Raw genomic sequence first — 26,542 nt, forward strand, 5'->3', positions numbered from 1 at the left:
AAACAAGTCCCATACTGCCTGCACAGCACGGTGCGCTGCCGCCGGACAACACTGCCCAGAACACCGTGCCATGGATTCACAAAGCGAGCACAGAAGCACCGCTATGCAGAGCGCCGGTATGTCTCAAACTGCCTGCACAGCCACCGTGAAGCCACCGAGCAACACCATCCGGAACATCGCGCTAAGCATTAAAGCACCGCCGCACAGTGCTAGACAACCCCGATGTCAAAATGAGCACACTGCAGCCCATAGCAAGGAGCACAGGCATCACCCACGGCAAGCCAAGGCCTGGAGGGAACCGACGCCCAAAACTGGGTCCGGCGCTACACCACAACCGGCGGATAAAACACTCAAACAAACATCAAACCACACAAAAGGGAAAATAAAATAAGCTCTGGTGAGAAGCGGCAGCCAGAATGCGCACAGTGTACTCTCAACCGGAAACAGGAAAAAAAAAAAAGACAGGTTCTTCTGTTTGCTTCTTTTCTCACTCAACATTTCCTGAAGATTTTCAGTGTCCTGTTATTGAGAAAATTCAACCTAGATGTAGTGCAGACAGCAAACACAGGACTCTGAAGTTCTAAAATGCAGTGCAGATATACAATTCAGTTACGCAGTATTGAGTTACAGCAGAGACTTGACTTGGCTAGTTAGTAATCTATGAGATGACGAGTGCGTTGGTATTGATGGCGGTATTAGCATGACCGTTGAAGCTTCGGATGCTGAGCTGTTTGAGCAGAGTGGACAGATGGAGGCAGTAAGAGAGCTGGAACAGTAAAGCACTATAAAACACTACTGCATGTCTTTATCTATCTGTCTATCTATCACATGGCAGTTGAACAGCATTGTCGGTAATAAAGGAAAGCGTTTATAAAAGTGTTGATGAAAGAAGTATAAACTAAAAGTAGAGATGTCATTACAAAATTAATCTTGGACACTATTGACGATCATGTGTTAATTATAAAGATTAATATGCAAGTCATTTTAGGATGGAGGGCGGCACGGTGGTGTAGTGGTTAGCGCTGTCGCCTCACAGCAAGAAGGTCCGGGTTCGAGCCCCGTGGCCGGCGGGGGCCTTTCTGTGCGGAGTTTGCATGTTCTCCCCGTGTCCGCGTGGGTTTCCTCCGGGTGCTCCGGTTTCCCCCACAGTCCAAAGACATGCAGGTTAGGTTAACTGGTGACTCTAAATTGAGCGTAGGTGTGAATGAGAGTGTGAATGGTTGTCTGTGTCTATGTGTCAGCCCTGTGATGACCTGGCGACTTGTCCAGGGTGTACCCCGCCTTTCGCCCGTAGTCAGCTGGGATAGGCTCCAGCTTGCCTGAGACCCTGTAGAACAGGATAAAGCGGCTACAGATAATGAGATGAGATGAGATTTTAGGATGGATTTTTCCTTTAAGGGAGAGACTGAATTTGGAAAAAATTGACCTCCTGCTAACTTCTTGTAAAATCATTAACTATGCCTTTAATGCAAATATAAATGTGTGTGTACATAGATATAATCAGTTTGTCCAGGACTTTGGTCTGTAAATCACTTTCCCTACATGTCCTTCTTGTCTTACAGATAAAGTTTTAGTGACAGCGTTTCGTCAGAGTGTGGTGCCTCCACCCATGTGTTCCTGTGAACTGCAATTTCCTGCTCCTGTCAACCTGGTTACTTTTCACGCACAGCCTCCGAGTACCAATGCACTTGCAGCGTTAACAGCAGACGGGTGTTTGCATATCGCTGGCAGAGGTGCGCTGGTTTAAAAAAAAAAGACAAATCAACAAAGCATTTCGTCTTTCTGTTTTTCTGCTTGTGCGTGACAGTATGGTGTGTTTCAGTGGTCATACTCATGCTCTGTGTTGCGTTTACGTGAAAGTAAATAACAGTTTTCACTTTTCTCACTCAGGCGGTGAAGATGCCAGTGAGCCTGTTAAGGATGCATCTGGATTTAGAGTCGTTTCTAAACCACTGGTTTTACAAAAGACGTACAGGTTAGATTACAGCACTGTCAGTGGTTTTTTTTTTTTTTTTTTTTTTTTGTGTGTGTGTGTTTGTTTAACGCTGATTGTACCTTGTGTGTAGTGTTGCAGTGGCCCGTGAGGGGGTTCTGGCTCTCCGTCTGCTGCTCTGGCTGAAGGAGGACGTGTTTGTGGCCGTAGCATGTGGAGATGAACTAAACCAGTCGCGTCTACTCATGCTGACCCCAGCAGAGACCCAGAGCTCAGAGCCCAGACTGGATGTCAGGTACAGCCCAACATCTCAAACTTTCAAGCTCTGTATTTCTTTGTGTAATGTTTATTTTACCATGGTATCACAAAAAAAACATATGGCCCTTTTCCACTACCCTTTTTCAGCTCACTTCAGCCCGACACGGCTCGCGTTTCGACTACCTCAGAGCAGCACGACTCAGCTCGCTTCAGCCCTGCTCAGCCCCCAAAACTCGCACGGTTTTGGAGTGGGGCTGAAGCGAGCCAAACCGAGCCGAGTGAGGCTGGGGGCATGAGCAGACACTCCCCTGTGCACTGATTGGTGAGGAGGAGTGTCCTCACATGCCCACACACGCCCCGCGAGCACACTGGGATCTGTAAACACCGTAAACCCGGAAGAAGAAGAATTACGAGAATTTCTGAAGCCTTATGCGCCTCGCCTCATCTATACGCTCTTGCCAGTATCTGTTGGCGTTGTCGGTGACAACAAGCCACAGCACCAAGACCAGCAACACTAACGACTCTATGTTTATTGTTTACTATCCGGGTCGTGAGACTACCGCTTAAAAGAACACTAATGTCACTGTTTGCGCCGCCTAACGACATCACGTGACGTCCACCCACTTTCGCTAACTCCACCCAATGTGTCCACCCACTTCCAGCCAGCACAGTTCAGCGCGGTTGTAGTCGAAATGCAACTCCAACAGCTCAGCTCGACTCAGCCCAACTCAGCACCGCACGGCTCAGCCCAACTCAGCCGCGTTGGTAGTGGAAAAGCGGCATTAGGCTTGTGTAAAATGTGCATATGCTGCAGAACAGGGCTGGTATACTGCTGACTTGGTTTCATCCCTGTAATTTTGCTTGTGTATCAAATCAGGTCAGAAGTCAAGGTTGAAGGTCATGTGATCAACATGTGCCACAGCTCTAAGAGTGACACATTGGCTCTGCAGCTGGAGGATGGACAGATCAGGAGAGTGAAATGGGGTGAGTGATCCGAGCAATACTGAGCAAGATTCTTGATTCTGTACTTTAAAGGAGAACTGAAGGCAAATTTTTTATGATCAAAATTCTATTTATCTTATTTTATTAAATATCAGAATGCATTTCTGACAGCTATTTTGTCGCTGCTATAGCAAGTTATGAGTGTTTGAAATATGCTCTGTAATATATCAGTCCATATGTCAAAGCAATGGCCGTAAACGAGATTCGTTGAGACCTGTGCGAGACATCGTAGGACGGAAGTAAAACATACAGCAGAAATCAAAGTGGGCGGCACGGTGGTGCAGTGGTTAGCGCTGTCGCCTCACAGCAAGAAGGTCCGGGTTCGAGCCCCGTGGCCGGCGAGGGCCTTTCTGTGTGGAGTTTGCATGTTCTCCCCGTGTCCGCGTGGGTTTCCTCCGGGTGCTCCGGTTTCCCCCACAGTCCAGAGACATGCAGGTTAGGTTAACTGGGGACTCTAAATTGACTGTAGGTGTGAATGTGAGTGTGAATGGTTGTCTGTGTCTACTGCCACTTTCCCACTACCAACGCGGCTGAGTTGGGCTGAGTCGAGCTGAGTGGGGCTTTTGGAGTTGCATTTCGACTACAACCGCGCTGAACCATGCTGGCTGGAAGTGGGTGGACACATTGGGTGGAGTTAGCGAAAGTGGGTGGACATCACGTGATGTCGTTAGGCGGCGCAAACAGTGACATCAGTGACCTTTTAAGCGGTAGTCTCACGACCCGGATAGTAAACAATAAACATGGAGGACATGGAGTCGTTAGTTTTGCTGGTCTTGGTGCTGTGGCTTGTTGTCACCGACAACGCCAACAGATACTGGCAAGAGCGTATAGATGAGGCAAGGCGCATAAGGCTTCAGAAATTCTCGTAATTTGTAATTCTTCTTCTTCCGGGTTTACGGTGTTTACAGATCCCAGCGTGCTCGCGGGGCGTGTGTGGGCATGTGAGGTCACTCCTCCTCACCAATCAGTGCACAGGGGAGTGTCTCCTCACGCCCCTAGCCCCACTCGGCTCGGTTTGGCTCGCTTCAGCCCCACTCCAAAACCGTGCGAATTTTGGGTGCTGAGCAGGGCTGAAGCGAGCTGAGTCGTGCTGTTTTTTGGTAGTCGAAACGCGAGCCGTGTCGGGCTGAAGTGAGCTGAAAAAGGGTAGTGGAAAAGGGCCATATATGTCAGCCCTGTGATGACCTGGCGACTTGTCCAGGGTGTACCCCGCCTCTCGCCCGTAGTCAGCTGGGATAGGCTCCAGCTTGCCTGCGACCCTGTAGAACAGGATAAAGCGGCTACAGATGATGAGATGAGAAATCAAAGTGACCAACATCTGCCAACGTTGTCAAAAGACGCGCGCGCCCTCTTTCGAATGCTGATGTAATCAAGCCGGAAGTTTTGCTTGTTTTGATAGTGATCAGGAAAGTTTGAAGAAAGTAGGCAGTAATCGTCATTTAAACTCGTTTTTGTGCAATATTTCTTTTGGAAAACAGTTCATTTGGTGGAACAAATGTGACACAAGATGCCGAGGACACCTGGCTGACACTTCACGTTTCGAAGTCTTGCACAAGTCTCGTGAAGATCATGTGGATAAGCGACGCCTGCCGTGGACCAAACAAACTAAATTCAACATGGCTAAAAACCGAATAGGCCGAGAAGTATAATATTTAATTGCAATTAGTTGCCAATACGAGTCACGGTATAAGGTTACTAAAACCGAAAAAATAATTGAATAACACGTTAATTAAGAAATAAAGCAAGTTTAAAAATGACTTCAGTTCTCCTTTAGTAGTGTTTGTGTGGAAGATGGGAAATGGTGTATTCAGTCCCAGTTAATGCTGTTAGTTATTATAACTAATATAAACTACAAATACTTTCCTAAACTGAAATAAAGGAATGTAATAAAATTACATTCATTTATAAATACAACTAAATGCCACCAACTACAAATATTGCCTCTAAAACACACTGTAATGATGTAATAAAATAAAAACACCTGGTTTTAATGAGCATTTATGGCATCATTCACTGGCAGGAAAGGTATTAGTGCTCATTCCATGGTGATGGTTTACACAAGGTATAATACACACTGACAGATTATCCTGAGCTGATGCACTAGAATTCCAGCTGATCTGATTGGGTTTGAAAATATATTATTAAAAAAAAAAAAACACACAACAACAACAACAAAAGTAATAAAAGTTGATTTGGCATATTCAACAGTTATTCCACGAAATCGAGTCGTATATGAGCTGATGGCTGACAAGGCACGTAGCACCGAGTTGGCTATAAGCCATGTACGGTGAGATTGAGTGGAATAACTGTTTTATTCTATCCACATTCACTGGATTTTGAGAAACAGAGCATTTTTATTTTTTGCAAATTCGATAAATAAAAACTTTTATACAAAACATCTGACAAGACCATTTCCGCTTAGAATGTAAACAAACCGGTGAAATGACAGGAGCAATTTGTGAAAAATGCTATTATAATCATAATAATTCTTGAAAAATTAAAAAAAGATACATTCTTACCATCTAATACTTTCATTCCATATTTTGTTGCTTTTTTTTTTTGTATTTTTTGGGGGGATTTTGTTTTCGAGTAGAGTTTTTATTTCGTCCTCGGTTGGTTCAGCAACACGCTCCGCCATTCGAAAACTGAATACACATCCACACCAAGACTCAGGCCAAGTTTACATTAGACCGTATCTGTCTCGTTTCCTTCGCGGATGCACTGTCCGTTTACATTAAAACGCCTGGAAACGCCGGGAAACGGGAATCCGCCAGCGTCCACGTATTCAATCTAGATCATGTCTGGTCTGGTGCTGTGTAAACATTGAGAATACGCGGATACGCTGTGCTGAGCTCTAGCTGGTGTCGTCATTGGACAACGTCACGGTGACATCCACCTTCCTGATTCGCTGGCGTTGGTCATGTGACGCGACTGCTGAAAAACGGCGCGGACTTCCGCCTTGTATCACCTTTCATTAAAGAGTATAAAAGTATGAAAATACTGCAAATACTGATGCAAATACTGCCCATTGTGTAGTTATGATTGTCTTTAGGCTTGCCATCCTTCCACTTGCAAGTGGTAAGTGACGCGCATGCCCGATATGCACTGAGAGCACACACACAGCAGCTCAGTCCCGAATTACTGCTCGTGCACTTCACTCGCGCGCTCTGTGAGCTGCGCAGGGCCGGAGTGCGCACCCTCCAGAGGGCACTCGCTGTTCAGGGCGGAGTGATTTGGAGCGCAGGATGCCTGCGGAGCCGAGCGTATCCGTGTATTGGTGTTGCTGTGTGCACGCGAATCATGTATTGGCGTTGCTGTGTGCATGTTAATCGTTTTAAAAACGTTAATCTGATGATACGGTCTAATGTAAACCCCACCTTAATCTCTGTCAGTGCCATACGCATGTCATTGTCCACATGTAGACGTGCTCTATGTTTGGTTTTGAGTACCTTTAAAGTTGAAAAGCCAGACTCACACAAGTAGGTTGTTGCAAAAGGGAGAAGGCATTTCAATGCCCTGTCAGCCAAGCTGGGATAGTCCTTTCTTACATGTAGCCGGTAGTTAGACAGGGGAAGAGCCTCAAAGTCCATTTTTAAATCCCCTGAGTTTGTCATCTCAATCAGCTCCTCCTGTGACTTCAAGTCCAGACTAGAACCGACACCGGGGGCAAAGGGGTTCCTAACCCAGTTTAAATGTGTTTTTTTGAGGTCAGGGAAATAGTCTTTGAAATATCCTTGGAGGTGCTCCAGGTGGGACTGGCTCAATGGAGAGACGGAGCCCAAATCATCACATGACAGCAGCTCCTGGTGAAGTAGTGGGAACGTTTCTGTAACTCCCTCCTGGAGCTTGTTTGACCACAGCATGATCTTTTTGGAAAAAGCACGCAGTTTGTCTTGCACCTGGAGTATGTACGTGTCACGTCTTTGCATGCTTTGATTCAGTACATTTAGATGCTGGAAAATGTCTGACATGTATGCAAGTTTGCGGATCCAGGTTGCATCGGTGAACCGATCTGCCAGCTGATGCTTTTCAGATGAGAGGAACTCTGCAACCTCCCTCCGCAGCTCATAGACACGGTTCAAAACTGCGCCCCGTGACAGCCAGCGCATGTTCGAGTGAAGCAGCAGCCCCTCAAAACGAGCGCCCATCTCATTACGAAGCAGGGTAAACAGTCTATGTTTCATGGGACGGGCTTTAATAAAATTCACTACTTGTATAACCTCCTGTAATACCTGATTCAACTCGTTATCCATCCTTTTTGTGACCAGTGCCTCGCAGAGCTGTTGGTTTGTTCCTTCGGTCTCTTCTTCAAAAACCTGTCCATTTTGCGCTAGCAGTACGCTAGTTTGAGGAGCAAAGCAGCTTGATAAATGGCGCAAACCGCAACGTCACAGGCAATCGGAGAGATGAGCATGGCAAACAACGTTTCGATATGATGTATTATTATTAATAATTATATTTTATAATGATTAAAAAACTAATTACAATATATTTAATAATAATTATTTTAAAAATATATTTTTTTCGCAATTTTTTGTTATCGTCCCTCCAACTTTCTGAGGCCCCCCTGGCGGCCCCCACTTTGAAAACCACTGCACTACAGGATAAATACCTGGAACTCCCCACTAGTCAGACAGAACTGAAGAAGCCTTTCGGATGAGAGGTGAAACGTCTTCAAGAATTTCAAGCAAGTCCAGTTGCCTTCTTTAGCACTTACGGTTGACTGAGAACCTTCACAGATATGCTCCGCCATTTTGTTTTTCCCTACTCACGGTATATGAGCTGATAGCCTAGTAGTAGAGTAGCCAATCAGAGTGTGCGATTGCTCATATTCAGTGAATGTAGATAGAATAATCTGTTATATTCCCTTGTGTATGATATCGATGTCTGTAACAGTGTGTATCTTCAGTCTGTCAATCATTTTTGATAAATAATATTTTTCCTGGGTATCACTGGATTTTAAATGACCACATACAGTGTGTCCATGAATTACTTTTATTCTATTATGACTCAAGCTGTATACTGTAGTAATTCTGCAGTACTTTAATGTTCAGACTCTTCAGAGATAACAGTGAGTGAATGGAAGGATTCTTCAGGGTTCAGTGTTAACTTTCCCCAGCCCTGTGTTCACACTGCACTGTGTACCATCAACGGAGAGGTAACGATTCAGGAAAACACATTTCGCTTTGTCTTTCTTCAAACATGTCTGGTGTTACAGTGGGGCAAAAAAGTATTTAGTCAGTCACCAATTGTGCAAGTTCTCCCACTTAAAAAGATGAGAGAGGCCTGTAATTTTCATCATAGGTACATTTCAACTATGAGAGACAAAATGAGAAAAAAAAAATCCAGAAAATCACATTGTCTGATTTTTTTAAAGAATTTATTTGCAAATTATGGTGGAAAATAAGTATTTGGTCAATAACAAAAGTTCATCTCAATACTTTGTTATATACCCTTTGTTGGCAATGACAGAGGTCAAACGTTTTCTGGAAGTCTTCACAAGGTTTTCACACACTGTTGCTGGTATTTTGGCCCATTCCTCCATGCAGATCTCCTCTAGAGCAGTGATGTTTTGGGGCTGTCGCTGGGCAACACGGACTTTCAACTCCCTCCAAGGATTTTCTATGGGGTTGAGATCTGGAGACTGGCTAGGCCACTCCAGGACCTTGAAATGCTTCTTACGAAGCCACTCCTTCGTTGCCCGGGCGGTGTGTTTGGGATCATTGTCATGCTGAAAGACCCAGCCACGTTTCATCTTCAATGCCCTTGCTGATGGAAGGAGGTTTTCACTCAAAATCTCACGATACATGGCCCCATTCATTCTTTCCTTTACACGGATCAGTCGTCCTGGTCCCTTTGCAGAAAAACAGCCCCAAAGCGTGATGTTTCCACCCCCATGCTTCACAGTAGGTATGGTGTTCTTTGGATACAACTCAGCATTCTTTCTCCTCCAAACACGACAAGTTGAGTTTTTACCAAAAAGTTCTATTTTGGTTTCATCTGACCATATGACATTCTCCCAATCCTCTTCTGGATCATCCAAATGCTCTCTAGCAAACTTCAGACGGGCCTGGACATGTACTGGCTTAAGCAGGGGGGACGCGTCTGGCACTGCAGGATTTGAGTCCCTGGCGGCGTAGTGTGTTACTGATGGTAGCCTTTGTTACTTTGGTCCCAGCTCTCTGCAGGTCATTCACTAGGTCCCCCGTGTGGTTCTGGGATTTTTGCTCACCGTTCTTGTGATCATTTTGACCCCACGGGGTGAGATCTTGCATGGAGCCCCAGATTGAGGCAGATTATCGGTGGTCTTGTATGTCTTCCATTTTCTAATAATTGCTCCCACAGTTGATTTCTTCACACCAAGCTGCTTACCTATTGCAGATTCAGTCTTCCCAGCCTGGTGCAGGTCTACAATTTTGTTTCTGGTGTCCTTTGACAGCTCTTTGGTCTTGGCCATAGTGGAGTTTGGAGTGTGACTGTTTGAGGTTGTGGACAGGTGTCTTTTATACTGATAACGAGTTCAAACAGGTGCCATTAATACAGGTACCGAGTGGAGGACAGAGGAGCCTCTTAAAGAAGTTGTTACAGGTCTGTGAGTGCCAGAAATCTTGCTTGTTTGTAGGTGACCAAATACTTATTTTACCGAGGAATTTACCAATTAATTCATTAAAAATCCTACAATGTGATTTCCTGGATTCTTTCCCCCCATTCTGTCTCTCATAGTTGAAGTGTACCTATGATGAAAATTACAGGCCTCTCTCATCTTTTTAAGTGGGAGAACTTGCACAATTGGTGGCTGACTAAATACTTTTTTGCCCCACTGCATGTGTTTATTCAGTTGTGTCTCTTTGCAGGAGTATTTAGCAGGTCTGACAGAAAGATCCCACCTCTACATCGGTAACAGTGCGGTATGTATGTATGAGTGATCTAAAACCTCTTTATAAGAACAACGTAATAATTTTAATAGTCTTCCTAGTTATGTCTTATTGAGTATTTTACTTTGCCAACAGGTTAACTAAGTAATTAACCACAGCTTCGTTAAAAAAAAAAGAAGTTTCTACAGGAATAACATGGAGTTGACACAGGAAAAGTTGTAGAGATTTAGTCACACATATCTGGTTAAATGATGTTTATTTTCTGCAGGTCGCTTCGAATATTTCCTCCTTTGTGGTGTATGATGAGTTCCTCCTTCTCACCACGTACACTCACACTTGCTGTTGCTTCCACCTGACCACAATGTCAATCAACGGTAAGAGGCCGAGGTGCAGTCAGTATATTTTATTGTTTTCTTCCGCTTGTATAACAGGCCTAACTTTTAATTTGTTAAAGACAGACATGTACTTCTTAATCTTTTAGTAGCTATGTTTAATCTAACGTCCACGAAACAAGTTCCTCTTATCACGAGCCTCTTTGTCTCTCTGTCATGAAGCTAATAAGCCAACACTCTCAGTTGGTCTTGATACCATGAAACCACAAAGCCCTCTTTCCTAAAGACACTGCAGACTCCTTCTAGAAATGTTAAATAAGTCTCCTCACAGAAAACTACCAGCATTACATTGTTTACATTGTGTGGTTTTTTTTTTCTTTTATATATAACCTGTTTATGTGGTCTGCTATTCAAGACATCTGCGATATAAGACCCTGTATTGCTTGTTACTGTAGGAACAATGATGTATTAGAGCAGGTAACCAGAGCTGCTGCTATTATTATTATTATTATTATTATTATTATTATTATTATCTCATCTCATCTCATTATCTCTAGCCGCTTTATCCTGTTCTACAGGGTCGCAGGCAAGCTGGAGCCTATCCCAGCTGACTACGGGTGAAAGGCGGGGTACACCCTGGACAAGTCGCCAGGTCATCACAGGGCTGACACATAGACACAGACAACCATTCACACTCACATTCACACCTACGCTCAATTTAGAGTCACCAGTTAACCTAACCCGCATGTCTTTGGACTGTGGGGGAAACCGGAGCACCCGGAGGAAACCCACGCGGACACGGGGAGAACATGCAAACTCCACACAGAAAGGCCCTCGCCAGCCACGGGGCTCGAACCCGGACCTTCTTGCTGTGAGGCGACAGCGCTAACCACTACACCACCGTGCCGCCCCATTATTATTATTATTATTATTATTATTTTATTTTTTTAATCCCCCACCACGAAGTGCGCAGGGGGATATAGGAATGGAGTCTGTCCGTTTCAATCTGGACAAGTTTTCTTAGCAACTAAATAAGCTACACTGCAAAAAATTGAAACTGAATTTGAGGAGAAATTTACATAATACGAGTGAAATTATCTTGCTGCATGGACACTTTTTTTTACTTTATAAGACATCTTAGAATAAACTGGTTGCAATCTAGAACTAGATTTAATAATCTCAGAATTGGTGTTTTGTGTTCTAATAGGAAATGCTAGATTGTTTCAACCATTTTCAAGATATTTTCACTTGCTAAGATATCATCTTTTTTTTTTTTTTTTTTTGCAGTGTACAACCCCGATTCCAAAAAAGTTGGGACAAAGTACAAATTGTAAATAAAAACAGAATGCAATAATTTACAAATCTCAAAAATTGATATTGTATTCACAATAGAACATAGACAACATATCAAATGTCGAAAGTGAGACATTTTGAAATTTCATGCCAAATACTGGCTCATTTGAAATTTCATGACAGCAACACATCTCAAAAAAGTTGGGACAGGGGCAATAAGAGGCTGGAAAAGTTAAAGGTACAAAAAAGGAACAGCTGGAGGACCAAATTGCAACTCATTAGGTCAATTGGCAATAGGTCATTAACATGACTGGGTATAAAAAGGGCATCTTGGAGTGACAGCGGCTCTCAGAAGTAAAGATGGGAAGAGGATCACCAATCCCCCTAATTCTGCACCGACAAATAGTGGAGCAATATCAGAAAGGAGTTCGACAGTGCAAAATTGCAAAGAGTTTGAACATATAATCTACAGTGCATAATATCATCAAAAGATTCAGAGAATCTGGAAGAATCTCTGTGTGTAAGGGTCAAGGCCGGAAAACCATACTGGGTGCCCGTGATCTTCGGGCCCTTAGACGGCACTGCATCACATACAGGCATGCTTCTGTATTGGAAATCACAAAATGGGCTCAGGAATATTTCCAGAGAACATTATCTGTGAACACAATTCACCGTGCCATCCGCTGTTGCCAGCTAAAACTCTATAGTTCAAAGAAGCCGTATCTAAACATGATCCAGAAGTGCAGACGTCTTCTCTGGGCCAAGGCTCATTTAAAATGGACTGTGGCAAAGTGGAAAACTGTTCTGTGGTCAGACGAATCAAAATTTGAAGTTCTTTATGGAAATCAGGGACGCCGTGTCATTCGGACTAAAGAGGAGAAGGACAACCCAAGTTGTTATCAGCGCTCCGTTCAGAAGCCTGCATCTCTGATGGTATGGGGTTGCATTAGTGCGTGTGGCATGGGCAGCTTATACATCTGGAAAGACACCATCAATGCTGAAAGGTATATCCAGGTTCTAGAGCAACATATGCTCCCATCCAGACGATGTCTCTTTCAGGGAAGACCTTGCATTTTCCAACATGACAATGCCAAACCACATACTGCATCAATTACAGCATCATGGCTGCGTAGAAGAAGGGTCCGGGTACTGAACTGGCCAGCCTGCAGTCCAGATCTTTCACCCATAGAAAACATTTGGCGCATCATAAAACGAAAGATACGACAAAAAAGACCTAAGACAGTTGAGCAACTAGAATCCTACATTAGACAAGAATGGGTTAACATTCCTATCCCTAAACTTGAGCAACTTGTCTCCTCAGTCCCCAGACGTTTACAGACTGTTGTAAAGAGAAAAGGGGATGTCTCACAGTGGGAAACATGGCCTTGTCCCAACTTTTTTGAGATGTGTTGTCATGAGATTTAAAATCACCTAATTTTTCTCTATAAATGATACATTTTCTCAGTTTAAACATTTGATATGTCATCTATGTTCTATTCTGAATAAAATATGGAATTTTGAAACTTCCACATCATTGCATTCCGTTTTTATTTACAATTTGTACTTTGTCCCAACTTTTTTGGAATCGGGGTTGTATATCAGTGAAACTTTGCGTGCTCATGCTACTGAAAAAAGCTGGGTAGCGTTTTATGCATTACATCACAAGTCAATATTAAAGCAATGGGCTTGCAATGGTGCTTGAAAGTTTGTGAACCCTTTAGAATTTTCTGTTTCTGCATAAATATGACCTAAATCATCATCAGATTTTCACACAAGTCCTAAAAGTAGATAAAGAGAACCCAGTTAAACAAATGAGACAAAAATATCATCCTTGGTCATTTATTTACTGAGGAAAATGATCCAATATTACATATCTGAGTGGCAAAAGTATGTGAACCTTACGGTGACGACATGATTGGCCGCCATTTTGCTGAGTCACTCGAGGTGATTATCGAGAAATAGTCTGAATTTCTCGACCAATCAGCATGCGCAGTTTTCTATAATCACCTGCATGTTTATACTAGATAAATTTGTTCAACACCACCTCAACAGTTAAAATCAAGAATTCACCATCATTGGATTAAAGGAACAGTCCACCGTACTTCCATAATGAAATATGCTCTTATCTGAATTGAGACGAGCTGCTCCGTACCTGTCCGAGCTTTGCGCGACCTCCCAGTCAGTCAGACGCAGTCAGACGCGCTGTCACTCCTGTTAGCAATGTAGCTAGGCTCAGCATGGCCAACGGTATTTTTGGGGGCTGTAGTTAGATGCAACCAAACTCTTCCGCGTTTTTCCTGTTTACATAGGTTTATATGACCAGTGACATGAAACAAGTTCAGTTACACAAATTAAAACGTAGCGATTTTCTATGCTATGGAAAGTCCGCACTATAATGACAGGCGTACTAACACCTTCTGCGCGCTTCAGCAGTGCATTGATATCTGAGCTCCGTATCAATGCGCTGCCGAAGCGCGCAGGTGTTAGTACGCCTGTCATTATAGTGCGGACTTTCCATAGCATAGAAAATCGCCACGTTTCAATTTGTGTAACTGAACTTGTTTCATGTCACTGGTAAACAGGAAAAACGCGGAAGAGTTTGGTTGCATCTAACTACAGCCCCAAAAAATACCGTTGGCCATACTGAGCCTAGCTACATTGCTAACAGGAGTGACAGCGCGTCTGACTGCGTCTGACTGACTGGGAGGTCGCGCAAAGCTTGGAGAGGTACGGAGCAGCTCATCTCAATTCAGATAAGAGCATATTTCATTATGGAAGTACGGTGGACTGTTCCTTTAAACTTTGTCTGCTGGTGATATTTTGTAACTTTATGATAAATGTACTTGTAAAGTATAAGAACTTGCATATGCACTGGCCCCAAATGTGGTGAGCATGCTGTTGAGCATTATAACGTATAAAGCTACACTATGTGGCTAAATGTTTGTGGACACATGACCATCACACCCATATGTGGGTCTTCCCCAAACTGTTGGAAGCACACAATTATGTAGGATGTCTCTTGTATGCTGTTGAATTACAATTTCCTGTTGCTGCATCCAAGAGGCCCAGACATTTTCCAGAATGATGATGCCCTTTTGCACAAAACGAGCTTCATGAAGACCTGGTTTGCCAAGGATGAACTGGAAAAACTTGACTGGCCTGCACAGAGCCTTGACCTGAACACCTTTGGGATGAACTGAGAACTGGAGGTGGACTAAATCTAGAATGGGATGTTTAGAAACAACACGAGTGTTCTGGTCAAGTGTCCACAAACATTTGGCCATATAGTGGTGTATGTTTATGAGATGCACCATAGTCCTGCTAAACTATATTTCCGTTCGCTCTGCACACACGTATTGATGGAATGGCATGAAAACCCTGAACTGGCTTTAGTGTGGTTATGTAATGTAGTGTAATATTGTAGGATTGTTTAGGAATAACAATACTGTCATGATTCATCTTGCAAAATTGTACCTGTGAGCAAGAGTAAATGACAGTTCTCAGTGTGAGCCTCTTTCTAAATTCATACACTGTTGGCTTGGTATGTCTGTAGACGTGCAGGTGGCTCTGAGTTCAGAAGCATCTCAGAATGATGAGAGTGTGCGCAGGGTAGAGAGAGGATCTCGCATCGTTACCGTGGTGCCCCAGGACACCAGACTCATCCTACAGGTTGGCACTGAACTCAACAACAAACTCACACGCACTTATTCATGCTGCCTGTCAGCTCCTGCTAATTCAAAGCTAATGTTTTCAGTGTATTTCGACTTGACGTTTTCCGAAGCAGAAAGTCGAAAAACCTTCTTTGACTGTAATTGAGTCTGGAGATGTGCATAAGAAGTCATCTTGATACTTCAGAGTTTCAGATAAAATCTGTGATGTGGATTCCTGATAAGTTAAAAGTAGACAGCCTTTCGGTTTCATAAAATCGGTGAAATTTAGTTCTGTCTGAAATTTGGTCATTGCGATATATGTTTATTTCTGTAATATCTCAAAAAAAAAAGACAGACCATTCTGTGGCTGGGAAGTTATTTAATTTGAGGGGATTCCCGAACAAATAATGTGCATGAAATCGCTTGCTTCGCGCAGCCAAGCAGACAGAGGAAGTCCGTGTGCGCATGTTTACCTGCTTCATCTTATTTTCCTTCTTCTGTTGGGTTTTCCATTATGTGGCATCCACAGTGTTGCATTACTGCCATCTACAGGTTTACCTTGACCGTGCACTGACAGTTACATCATTCTGTTGCTAAACGAACAGCTGATCACACAGAGGTGCTCGCTGACCGCTGATATTTATTAGTTTGGTCCTGCGTTTCCTTTCCTTCGCAACATAATGTCTTCTCGCCTTCTGTTACTGTAGTCGGTCTTTCACGTTTCATTTGCACACTCAGGTCCTCCATTTTTCTCTCCTGTTTCAAATTTGTATCCCACAATGCCTGGCGCAAACGGGGAAAGCCCATCACATGATGCATGACGTAGTATCTTGAATTGGGTCATGGTGAAGCAGGAAAAAATAGCCAAGAATTTAAGGCCATGTGGCCCTAAATTCATTAATTGTTCTATTTTTTAAAAAAAACTAACAAAATTGAAGTCTGTGATTCAAATTCAGTAGCTTTCGGTCCACTAAACAAAAATAATTGGGTGTCGGGGAGAATTCTTTTTATGACCCACACTTGAAAAATCTGAAAGGCAGTCTACCTTTAAATGAGCTTTGATAACTGGCTGTGTGCATTTTCATTTATTTATTTTTCCTCCCCAGATGCCCCGTGGTAACCTAGAGACCATCCATCATCGAGCGCTTGTGCTGGCTCAAGTCAGGAAATGTCTTGACGAGTGTGTATCTTTAATAAATCATAAAGAGTATAAAATTCACAAGTTCACATTTTTCATAATTAAGTGAATGTTTTCACGTTTCAAGAGTTTAAAAGTTGAAGTGTCTCTCAATATCCTAGTCTGAAATTTAGAGATGCTTTTGAATGCATGAGGAAGCTGCGGATCAACCTGAACCTAATCTACGACCACAATCCCAGCGTGAGTGAGCTCATGATGGTATAATTTCCTCTTATCTGATGCAGTGAAAGTAACCTTATACTCTTCACAGGTGTTCTTGGAGAATGTCGAGCTGTTTCTGAAACAGATTGCCTCAGTCAATTACATCAACCTTTTTCTTACAGAACTCAAGTAAGTGCCTCTCTGCTCAGTGTCCTAGAGCATACGTTTGAAATTCATTAACAGCAAGATGGGATGTGTTGCTTGACAGAGAGGAAGATACTACCAAGACGATGTACCCGTGTCCAGTGAATTCTTCAGTAACATCGAGAGGTGGTCAGGGGAAGAGGAAAGTAGACACTGTCTGTGATGCTCTGCGATCAGCCATGGAGACTCTTGATCCTCATAAGTATGCCCTTTTTAAGATTAACATTCTGGATATAGCTCATTCATGGGTTAAAAAAAAGTTTTTTTCCTCTGAGAAATGGACAAGCTTTTCCCACTATACACTTTTTAATAAAAAGTAAGTAAGTGATTTATTTACCGTGGTGCTTGAAAGTTTGTGAACCCTTTAGAATTTTCTATATTTCTGCATAAATATGACCTAAAACATCATCAGATTTTCACACAAGTCCTAAAAGTAGATAAAGAGAACCCAGGTAAACAAATGAGACAAACATATTATACTTGGTCATTTATTTATTGAAGAAAATGATCCAATATTACATATCTGTGAGTGGCAAAAGTATGTGAACCTCGAGGATTAGCAGTTAATTTGAAGGTGAAATTAGAGTCAGGTGTTTTCAATCAATGGGATGACAATCAGGTGTGAGTGGGCACCCTGTTTTATTTAAAGAACAGGGATCTATCAAAGTCTGATCTTCACAACATGTTTGTGGAAGTGTATCATGGCACGAACAAAGGAGATTTCTGAGGACCTCAGAAAAAGCGTTGTTGATGCTCATCAGGCTGGAAAAGGTTACAAAACCATCTCTAAAGAGTTTGGACTCCACCAATCCACAGTCAGACAGATTGTGTACAAATGGAGGAAATTCAAGACCATTGTTATGCTCCCCAGGAGTGGTCGACCAACAAAGATCACTCCAAGAGCAAGGTGTGTTGCTTAGAAGTTACCCCTGGGTAACTTCTAAGCAACTGAAGGCCTCTCTCACATTTGGCTAATGTTAATGTTCATGAGTCCACCATCAGGAGAACACTGAACAACAATAGTGTGCATGGCAGGGTTGCAAGGAGAAAGCCACTGCTCTCCAAAAAGAACATTGCTGCTCATCTGCAGTTTGCTAAAGATCACGTGGACAAGCCAGAAGGCTATTGGAAAAATGTTTTGTGGACAGATGAGACCAAAATAGAACTTTTCGGTTTAAATATAGAAAATTCTAAAGGGTTCACAGACTTTCAAGCGCCACTGTAGTTAGTATTAAAAATTTTTTCACACTGCCATATAGTTAAACACTATGTTAGCATTTCTTTTCTACAATATTTGGTATATTTTTGGAAACTATGCATTTGTATGAATAGCTTCATATCTATAAATTTGCAGTATGACTAAATACTTTAGCTGACCTGTAATGAGCATTTTGATATCCCCCCCCCCCCCCAGATACTGCTTGTGCATTTTAACATCTCATGTGAGGAAGACGACACCAGAACTGGAAATTGCTCTACAGAAGGTCCATGAATTGCGTGGTAAGAATTAGGGAGGGGCTTGTGTGTGTGTGTGTTTTTTTTTTTTAATAAAATGTATCATATTAGGATCATGACCTTTTCATGATGCACAATATATATCCCAATATTTCAGCTTGAAAATAGAATAGTGGCAAAACAAAGATAAATAGTCTCTGCTGTTGTCTGAGTGGAAATTTTAGAGTGGAATAGGTGTGTTTATTTTATTCAGCTAGTTTTGTTTCAGGGCGGCACGGTGGTGTAGTGGTTAGTGCTGTCGCCTCACAGCAAGAAGGTCCGGGTTCGAGCCCCGTGGCCGGCGAGGGCCTTTCTGTGTGGAGTTTGCATGTTCTCCCCGTGTCCGCGTGGGTTTCCTCCGGGTGCTCCGGTTTCCCCCACAGTCCAAAGACATGCAGGTTAGGTTAACTGGTGACTCTAAATTGACCGTAGGTGTGAATGTGAGTGTGAATGGTTGTCTGTGTCTATGTGTCAGCCCTGTGATAACCTGGCGACTTGTCCAGGGTGTACCCCGCCTTTCGCCCGTAGTCAGCTGGGATAGGCTCCAGCTTGCCTGCGACCCTGTAGAACAGGATAAAGCGGCGAGAGATAATGAGATGAATGAGATGAGTTTTGTTTCATTTTTATGAAAGGTGCCAATAAATAATTTATCATGGAATAGGGGGAAATGGAACAACTGATCAAAAAACTATATTTGAATGTCCAATCAGCTACTCATTACTATAAGCAATAATGGAAACAGTCAGGGTTAGAAAGGTGTTGATAATATCTACAATAAGTCAGAAAAGCACCAGTGAGGATTATACGCTTTCAGTAGTCTCTTAAATTTGTTTTGGGCGCTAGGGGGCACTAACCTCTCTCTTTGTGAGGACAGGATCACGAAGTCATTGGGAATAATGGAAAGCTTTCTGGAGTGGTGCTGGAAGACAGATTATGAGTGAAACAGTGTAGATTTTAGGTTTATATCATTTTAAAACTTCCCATGCCAGTATTTCCCCACCCCCTGAACATTTTCCATATTTTGCAATGTTACAGCCTGAAACTGAATTGGACTTAAATTGCAATAAGATAGTTTGATCTACAGTGGTGCTTGAAAGTTTATGAACCCTTTAGAATTTTCTCTATTTCTGCATAAATATGACCTAAAACATCATCAGGTTTTCACACAAGTCCTAAAAGTAGATAAAGAGAACCCAGTTAAACAAATGAGACAAAAATATTATACTTGGTCATTTATTTATTGAGGAAAATGATCCAATATTACATACTTGTGAGTGGCAAAAGTATGTGAACCTTTGCTTTCAGTATCTGGTGTGACCCCCTTGTGCAGCAGTAACTGCAACTAAACGTTTCCGGTAACTGTTGATCAGTCCTGCACACCGGCTTGGAGGAATTTTAGCCCATTCCTCCGTACAGAACAGCTTCAACTCTGGGATGTTGGTGGGTTTCCTCACATGAACTGTTCGCTTCAGGTCCTTCCACAACATTTCGATTGGATTAAAGTCAGGACTTTAACTTGGTCATTCCAAAACATGAACTTTATTCTTCTTTAACCATTCTTTGGTAGAACGACTTGTGTGCTTAGGGTCGTTGTCTTGCTGCATGACCCACCTTCTCTTGAGATTCAGTTCATGGACAGATGTCCTGATATTTTCCTTTAGAATTTGCTGGTAAAATTCAGAATTCATTGTTCCATCAATGATGGCAAACCGTCCTGGCCCAGATGCAGCAAAACAGGCCCAAACCATGATACTACCACCACCATGTTTCACAGATAGGATAAGGTTCTTATGCTGGAATGCAGTGTTTTCCTTTCTCCAAACATAACGCTTCTCATTTAAACCAAAAAGTTCTATTTTGGTCTCATCCATCCACAAAACATTTTTCCAATAGTCTTTCTGGCTTGTCGTGATCTTTAGCAAACTGCAGATGAGCAGCAATGTTCTTTTTGGAGAGCAGTGGCTTTCTCCTTGCAACCCTGCCATGCACACCATTGTTGTTCAGTGTTCTCCTGATGGTGGACTCATGAACATTAACATTAGCCAATGTGAGAGAGGTCTTCAGTTACTTAGAAATTACCCTGGGGTCCTTTGTGACCTCGCTGACTATTACACGCCTTGCTCTTGGAGTGATCTTTGTTGGCTGACCACTCCTGGGGAGGGTAACAATGGTCTTGAATTTCCTCCATTTGTACACAATCTGTCTGACTGTGGATTGGTGGAGTCCAAACTCTTTAGAGATGGTTTTGTAACCTTTTCCAGCCTGATGAGCATCAACAACGCTTTTTCTGAGGTCCTCAGAAATCTCCTTTGTTCGTGCCATGATACAGTTCCACAAACGCGTGTTGTGAAGATCAGACTTTGATAGATCCCTGTTCTTTAAATAAAACAGGGTGCCCACTCACACCTGATTGTCATCCCACTGATTGAAAACACCTGACTCTAATTTCACCTTCAAATTAACTGCTAATCCTAGAGGTTCACATACTTTTGCCACTCACAGATATGTAATATCAGATCATTTTTCTCAATAAATAAATGACCAAGTATAATATTTTTGTCTCATTTGTTTAACTGGGTTCTCTTTATCTACTTTTAGGACTTGTGTGAAAATCTGATGATGATTTTGGTCATATTTATGCAGAAATATAGAAAATTCTAAAGGGTTCACAAACTTTCAAGCACCACTGTAGTTCTACACAAAAAAGCAGGCTTGTAGTACTCGAGTCTGACTCGTACCCTAATTTTAAGGACTCGTGACTCGACTTGGACTTGAGCACCGATAACTTGGACTCATGCATTAATTGCATTTGGAATCGTAAATTGGAGACGAGGACTCTGATTTTATTCTTTATTTTTTGTAACATGCCATAATAATTTGGCATAAGATATTTATATCTACATTAGTTTTTGTGCGAGCGGCACGGTGGTGTAGTGGTTAGCACTGTCGCCTCACAGCAAGAAGGTCCGGGTTCTAGCCCCGTGGCCGACGAGGGCCTTTCTGTGTGGAGTTTGCATGTTCTCCCCGTGTCCGCGTGGGTTTCCTCCGGGTGCTCCGGTTTCCCCCACAGTCCAAAGACATGCAGGTTAGGTTAACTGGTGACTCTAAATTGACCGTAGGTGTGAATGTGAGTGTGAATGGTTGTCTGTGTCTATGTGTCAGCCCTGTGATGACCTGGCGACTTGTCCAGGGTGTACCCCGCCTTTCGCCCGTAGTCAGCTGGGATAGGCTCCAGCTTGCCTGCGACCCTGTAGAACAGGATAAAGCGGCTAGAGGTAATGACGTGAGATGAGATTAGTTTTTGTGCTAATTTCGTGCAAGAGTGCCACACCTGCGTGCCTTGACGCGTACATTAGATAGACTCTCGGGTGCGCTCCGGACAGTGCGCGTGCCAAGCGGACTCTCGTAAACGACTCGCATCTGCACAGGATTAAGGCGCAATCAGCGCACCGATATAAAAACTGTGAAAACACACTCACTTTGCAAAGTATTGAGTTGCATTGCTGACGCATTACTGAGCCTCGTTTGGGTTCCTGAGCCCTGAGTTCCTGTTTCTCGTCTTTGATTCTGTCAAGTGTACGATGGCCTGTTTGTGTCTCGCTCGACCTATTGCCCGTTTCACCATTTTATGAGTTTGCCTGCTGTTCTGGATTATTTACCCATCTTCACTTGTATTAATAAACACACCTTCTGCACTTACATCTGTCTCCCAACAATCTGACAGAATACTTCACACTCCCTGACAAAGAGAAGCACATTCACCTGTTCATACGTCATGTTCAGGAACAAACTAATGTTAATGGCGCTGAAGCAGACACCGTCAAATGGTGTGGTTGGAGTCTTGTTCTCGGACTCGACTCGAACTTTAATGACTTGGACTCAGACTTGAGCTTTAGTTACTCGACTACAACACTGCAAAAAAGCCCATAATATTGAAGTTGGTGTCAAAACAGACTTGTTTAAGGGGGTGGGTGTGGGCATATTATCGGTTATTGAAATCATTAGCCTTTTAGATTATTACAATCTGTATATGTCTATAACCCATTGGCTTCTGTTTGTATTTGTGAATGTTAAACACCCCCCCCCCCTTTTTTTTTTTTGGTGATTAGTGAACCCACCCAGTGCAGAAAATGCAGTGAGTGCAGAGGAGGCTCTGAAGTATCTCTTGTTCCTGGTCAACGTTAATGAGCTGTATGAACACTCTCTGGGAACCTACGACTTTGACCTGGTGCTCATGGTAGCCGAAAAGTCTCAGAAGGTTGGAGATCCATGCAGTTTGTATGGACAATATTTGTAAAACTTTAAATAGAAAAATCAGAGCGAAATCTTACGTGCTGTCTATGTTCTCCCCTGTTTTATCATCTCTAGGACCCTAAAGAATATCTTTCCTTCCTAAACATGCTGAAAACCCTGGAACCTAATTATCAGCGATATACCATAGACAAACACCTGAAGAGATACAAGAAGGCCTTACATCACCTCAGGAAGTGTGGTGAGAGTTTACACAGTATGACGATAGGTTAATATAAATAAATAAAAACCTTACAAGCAAAAGAACTAAACATTTTTTTGTCTCTCTCAGGTGAGGAGCACTTCACTGAGTTAGTAAACTTGGTGAAGGATCAGAAGCTGTACACTGAAGCTCTGCAGCTCTACCCTGCAGATAGTCAGCAATATAAGGTTATTTTTCTTATAAATGCTAATGAAATAACGTTTAAGTCCCTGGCTTAATTTTTCTCTACTATTATTGTCTACTAGCGTATGGGATCCTCTGTAAAACTGTGTACTCTGCTTAAAAGTCCTCTGACGGAAAATCCGAATGTGTTTTTTGCAGACAGATATATCAGTAGACAGATAAATTTGACAGATATTAATCATATGAGACACTTTTCAAACCAACATATGCGTGACGCACTCGAAGGTAAAACATCTGCCCTGCTTTAAGGCTCACTGAACCCAGAATTGGTACATTAGCTCTAATTCATTCAGGACACTGGGGCAGAAAGTCTGAAACAGATGTGATGTAAATGTAACATCTAGAATGTACTTAAACAGCTTGTTTTATTCATATCATTATTAGAGGCTTATCAGATGATTTATAAATCATTTAATGAGTGTTTAGATTGTTGACCATAGGATAACATATAGTGCCTTGCATAATTATTCATCGCCCAATTTTGCCATGATGAATGGGTCAGAACATCTGGATTTAGATGTGCAAAGATATTAGAGATGTATCCCAGGCGACAAAAGTAAAGTCGATTTATTTGTATAACGCTTTTAACAACAGACATTGTTGCAAAGCAATAAAAAGAGGCTCTACCAGGCATTGACCCAGGGGTGAATACTTATGCAAGCAACAAATGTACGAAAAATAATTTGCACTTTCAAATGTGAGGCATGTTGTGTAAATCAAATGATAATTCCAATTAAAATCATTTCAGTTCCAGGAGTAAAAATAGAAAAATATGGAAATAAATCATGAGGAGTAAATACTTATGCAAGGCACTGTAGTTCAGGGATGCTGTTAGCATGTAGAGTGGATATAAAAAGTTTACACACCCTGTTAAAATGATAGGTTTTTCTGATGTAAAAAACAAAACAAAACTGAGACCACAATAAATAATTTCATAATTTTTCCCACCTTTAATGTGACCTATAACCTGTACAATTCAATTGAAAAACAAACAAATCTGTTAGGAGGGGGGGAAATAAAAAAATGTATAATAAGCTGGGTGCATAAGTGTGCACACCCTTAAACTAATACTTTGTTGAAGCACCTTTTGATTAAATTACAGCATTCAGTCTTTTTGGGTCGGAGTCTATCAGCCTGCCACATCTAGACTTGGCAGTATTTGCGCTCTCTTCCTTGCAAAAGCGCTCCAAATCTGTCAGATTGCAAGGGCATCTCTTGTGCACAGCCCTCTTCAGGTCACCCCACAGATTTTCAACTGGATTTAGGTCTGGGCTCTGGCTGGGCCGTTCCAAAACTTTAATTTTCTTCTAGTGAAGCCATTCTTTTGTTGATTTCAATGTATGCTTGGGGTCATTGTTGTGCTGAAAGATGAAATTCCTCTTCATCTTCAGTTTTCTAGCAGACACCTAAAGGTTTTGGGCCTTGGTATTTAGAACTGTTCATAATTCCCTCCACCTTGACTAAAGCCCCTGTTCCAGCTGAAGAAAAACAATCCCAAAACGATGCTGCCACCACCATGCTTCACCGTGGGTAAGGTGTTCTTTTGGTGATGCGCAGTGTTGTTTTTGTGCCAAACATACCTTTTGGAATTGTGGCCAAAAAGTTCAACCTTGGTTTCGTCAGACCATAACACATTTTCCCACATGCTTTTAGGAGTTTTGATGTTTTTTTTTTTTTTTTGCAAAATTTAGCCAGGCCTGGATGTTTTTCTTTGTAAGAAAAGGCTTCCGTCTTGTGACCCTACCACATAGTCCAGACATGTAGAGAATACGGGAGATTGTTGTCACATGTAGTACACAACCAGTACTTGCCAGAAATCCCTGCAGCTCCTTCAGTGTTGCTGTAGGCCTCTTGGCAGCCTCCCTGACCAGTTTTTGTCTTGTCATCAATTTTGGAGGGACGTCCAGTTCTCGGTAATGTCACTGTTCCCCCATATTTTCTCCACTTCTTGATGACTGTCTTCACTGTGCTCCGTGGTATATCTAATGCTGTGGAAATGTTTTTGCACCTTTCTCCTGACTGATAGCTTTCAACAATGAGATCCCTTTGCTGCTTTGTAAGCTCTCTGTGAACCCTGGCTTTTGCTGGAGGATGTGATTGAATAAATGTCTGAACTTTATTTGGGGTTAATCAGAGTCAGTTTAATTGATGGCAGGTGTGAACCCAAAAAGACTGAATGCTGTAATTTAATCAAAAGGTGCTTCAACAAAGTTTTAGTTTAAGGGTGTGCACACTTATGCAACCAGCTTATTGTACGTTCTTTATTTTTTATGTTTTCCCCCTGAACAGATTTGTTTGTTTTTCAATTGAATTGTACAGGTTATAGGTCACATTAAAGGTAGGAAAAGTTTTGAAATTATAGTGGTGCTTGAAAGTTTGTGAACCCTTTAGAATTTTCTAGATTTCTGCATAAATATGACCTAAAACATCATCAGATTTTCACACAAGTCCTAAAAGTAGATAAAGAGAACCCAGTTAAACAGAGACAAAAATATTATACTTGGTCATTTATTTATTGAGGAAAATGATCCAATATTACATATCTGTGAGCGGCAAAAATATGTGAACCTTTGTTTCAGTATCTGGTGTGACCCCCTTGTGCAGCAATAACTGCAGCTAAACGTTTCTGGTAACTGTTGATCGGTCCTGCACACCGGCTTGGAGGAATTTTAGCCCATTCCTCCGTACAGAACAGCTTCAACTCTGGGATGTTGGTGGGTTTCCTCACATGAACTGCTCGCTTCAGGTCCTTCCACAACATTTCGATTGGATTAAAGTCAGGACTTTGACTTGGCCATTCCAAAACATTAACTTTATTCTTCTTTAACCATTCTTTGGTAGAACGACTACCAAAATGCTTAGGGTCGTTGTCTTGCTGCATGACCCACCTTCTCTTGAGATTCAGTTCATCGACAGATGTCCTGACATATTTTCCTTTAGAATTCGCTGGTATAATTCAGAATTCATTGTTCCATCAATGATTGCAAGCCGTCCTGGCCCAGATGCAGCAAAACAGGCCCAAACCATGATACTACCACCACCATGTTTCACAGATGGGATAAGGTTCTTATACTGGAATGCAGTGTTTTCCTTTCTCCAAACATAATGCTTCTCATTTAAACCAAAAAGTTGTATTTTGGTCTCATTCTTCCACAAAACATTTTTCCAATAGCCTTCTGGCTTGTCCACGTGATCTTTAGCAAACTGCAGACGAGCAGCAATGTTCTTTTTGGAGAGCAGTGGCTTTCTCCTTGCAACCCTGCCATGCACACCATTGTTGTTCAGTGTTCTTCTGATGGTGGACTCATGAACATTAGCCAATGTGAGAGAGGCCTTCAGTTGCTTAGAAGTTACCCTGGGGTCCTTTGTGACCTCGCCGACTATTACTTGCCTTGCTCTTGGAGTGATCTTTATTGGTCGACCACTCCTGGGGAGGGTAACAATGGTCTTGAATTTCCTCCATTTG

The 26,542-nt window shown here is 42.4% G+C and overlaps 1 protein-coding gene across 4 annotated transcripts in view; it reads left to right on the forward strand.

Annotated features, from left to right (window-relative positions):
• The window catches only part of elp1 (elongator acetyltransferase complex subunit 1), an 86,027-nt gene that overhangs the window by 41,952 nt on the left and 17,533 nt on the right, over positions 1-26,542 (forward strand). For all 4 annotated transcript variants that reach the window (XM_060915111.1, XM_060915112.1, XM_060915113.1 and 1 more), the window contains 16 exons: positions 1,563-1,733; positions 1,891-1,975; positions 2,067-2,228; positions 3,069-3,175; positions 8,248-8,351; positions 10,048-10,101; positions 10,337-10,442; positions 15,247-15,362; positions 16,450-16,523; positions 16,643-16,721; positions 16,792-16,871; positions 16,951-17,088; positions 18,301-18,386; positions 22,490-22,638; positions 22,749-22,872; positions 22,963-23,060. In XM_060915111.1, the coding sequence (XP_060771094.1) occupies positions 1,563-1,733; positions 1,891-1,975; positions 2,067-2,228; positions 3,069-3,175; positions 8,248-8,351; positions 10,048-10,101; positions 10,337-10,442; positions 15,247-15,362; positions 16,450-16,523; positions 16,643-16,721; positions 16,792-16,871; positions 16,951-17,088; positions 18,301-18,386; positions 22,490-22,638; positions 22,749-22,872; positions 22,963-23,060 (1,733 nt within the window). The remainder of the gene's footprint in view (positions 1-1,562; positions 1,734-1,890; positions 1,976-2,066; positions 2,229-3,068; positions 3,176-8,247; positions 8,352-10,047; positions 10,102-10,336; positions 10,443-15,246; positions 15,363-16,449; positions 16,524-16,642; positions 16,722-16,791; positions 16,872-16,950; positions 17,089-18,300; positions 18,387-22,489; positions 22,639-22,748; positions 22,873-22,962; positions 23,061-26,542) is intronic.

This window comes from Neoarius graeffei, chromosome 2 (genome assembly GCF_027579695.1).
Source record: "Neoarius graeffei isolate fNeoGra1 chromosome 2, fNeoGra1.pri, whole genome shotgun sequence".
NCBI classification, from domain to species: Eukaryota; Metazoa; Chordata; class Actinopteri; order Siluriformes; family Ariidae; genus Neoarius; species Neoarius graeffei.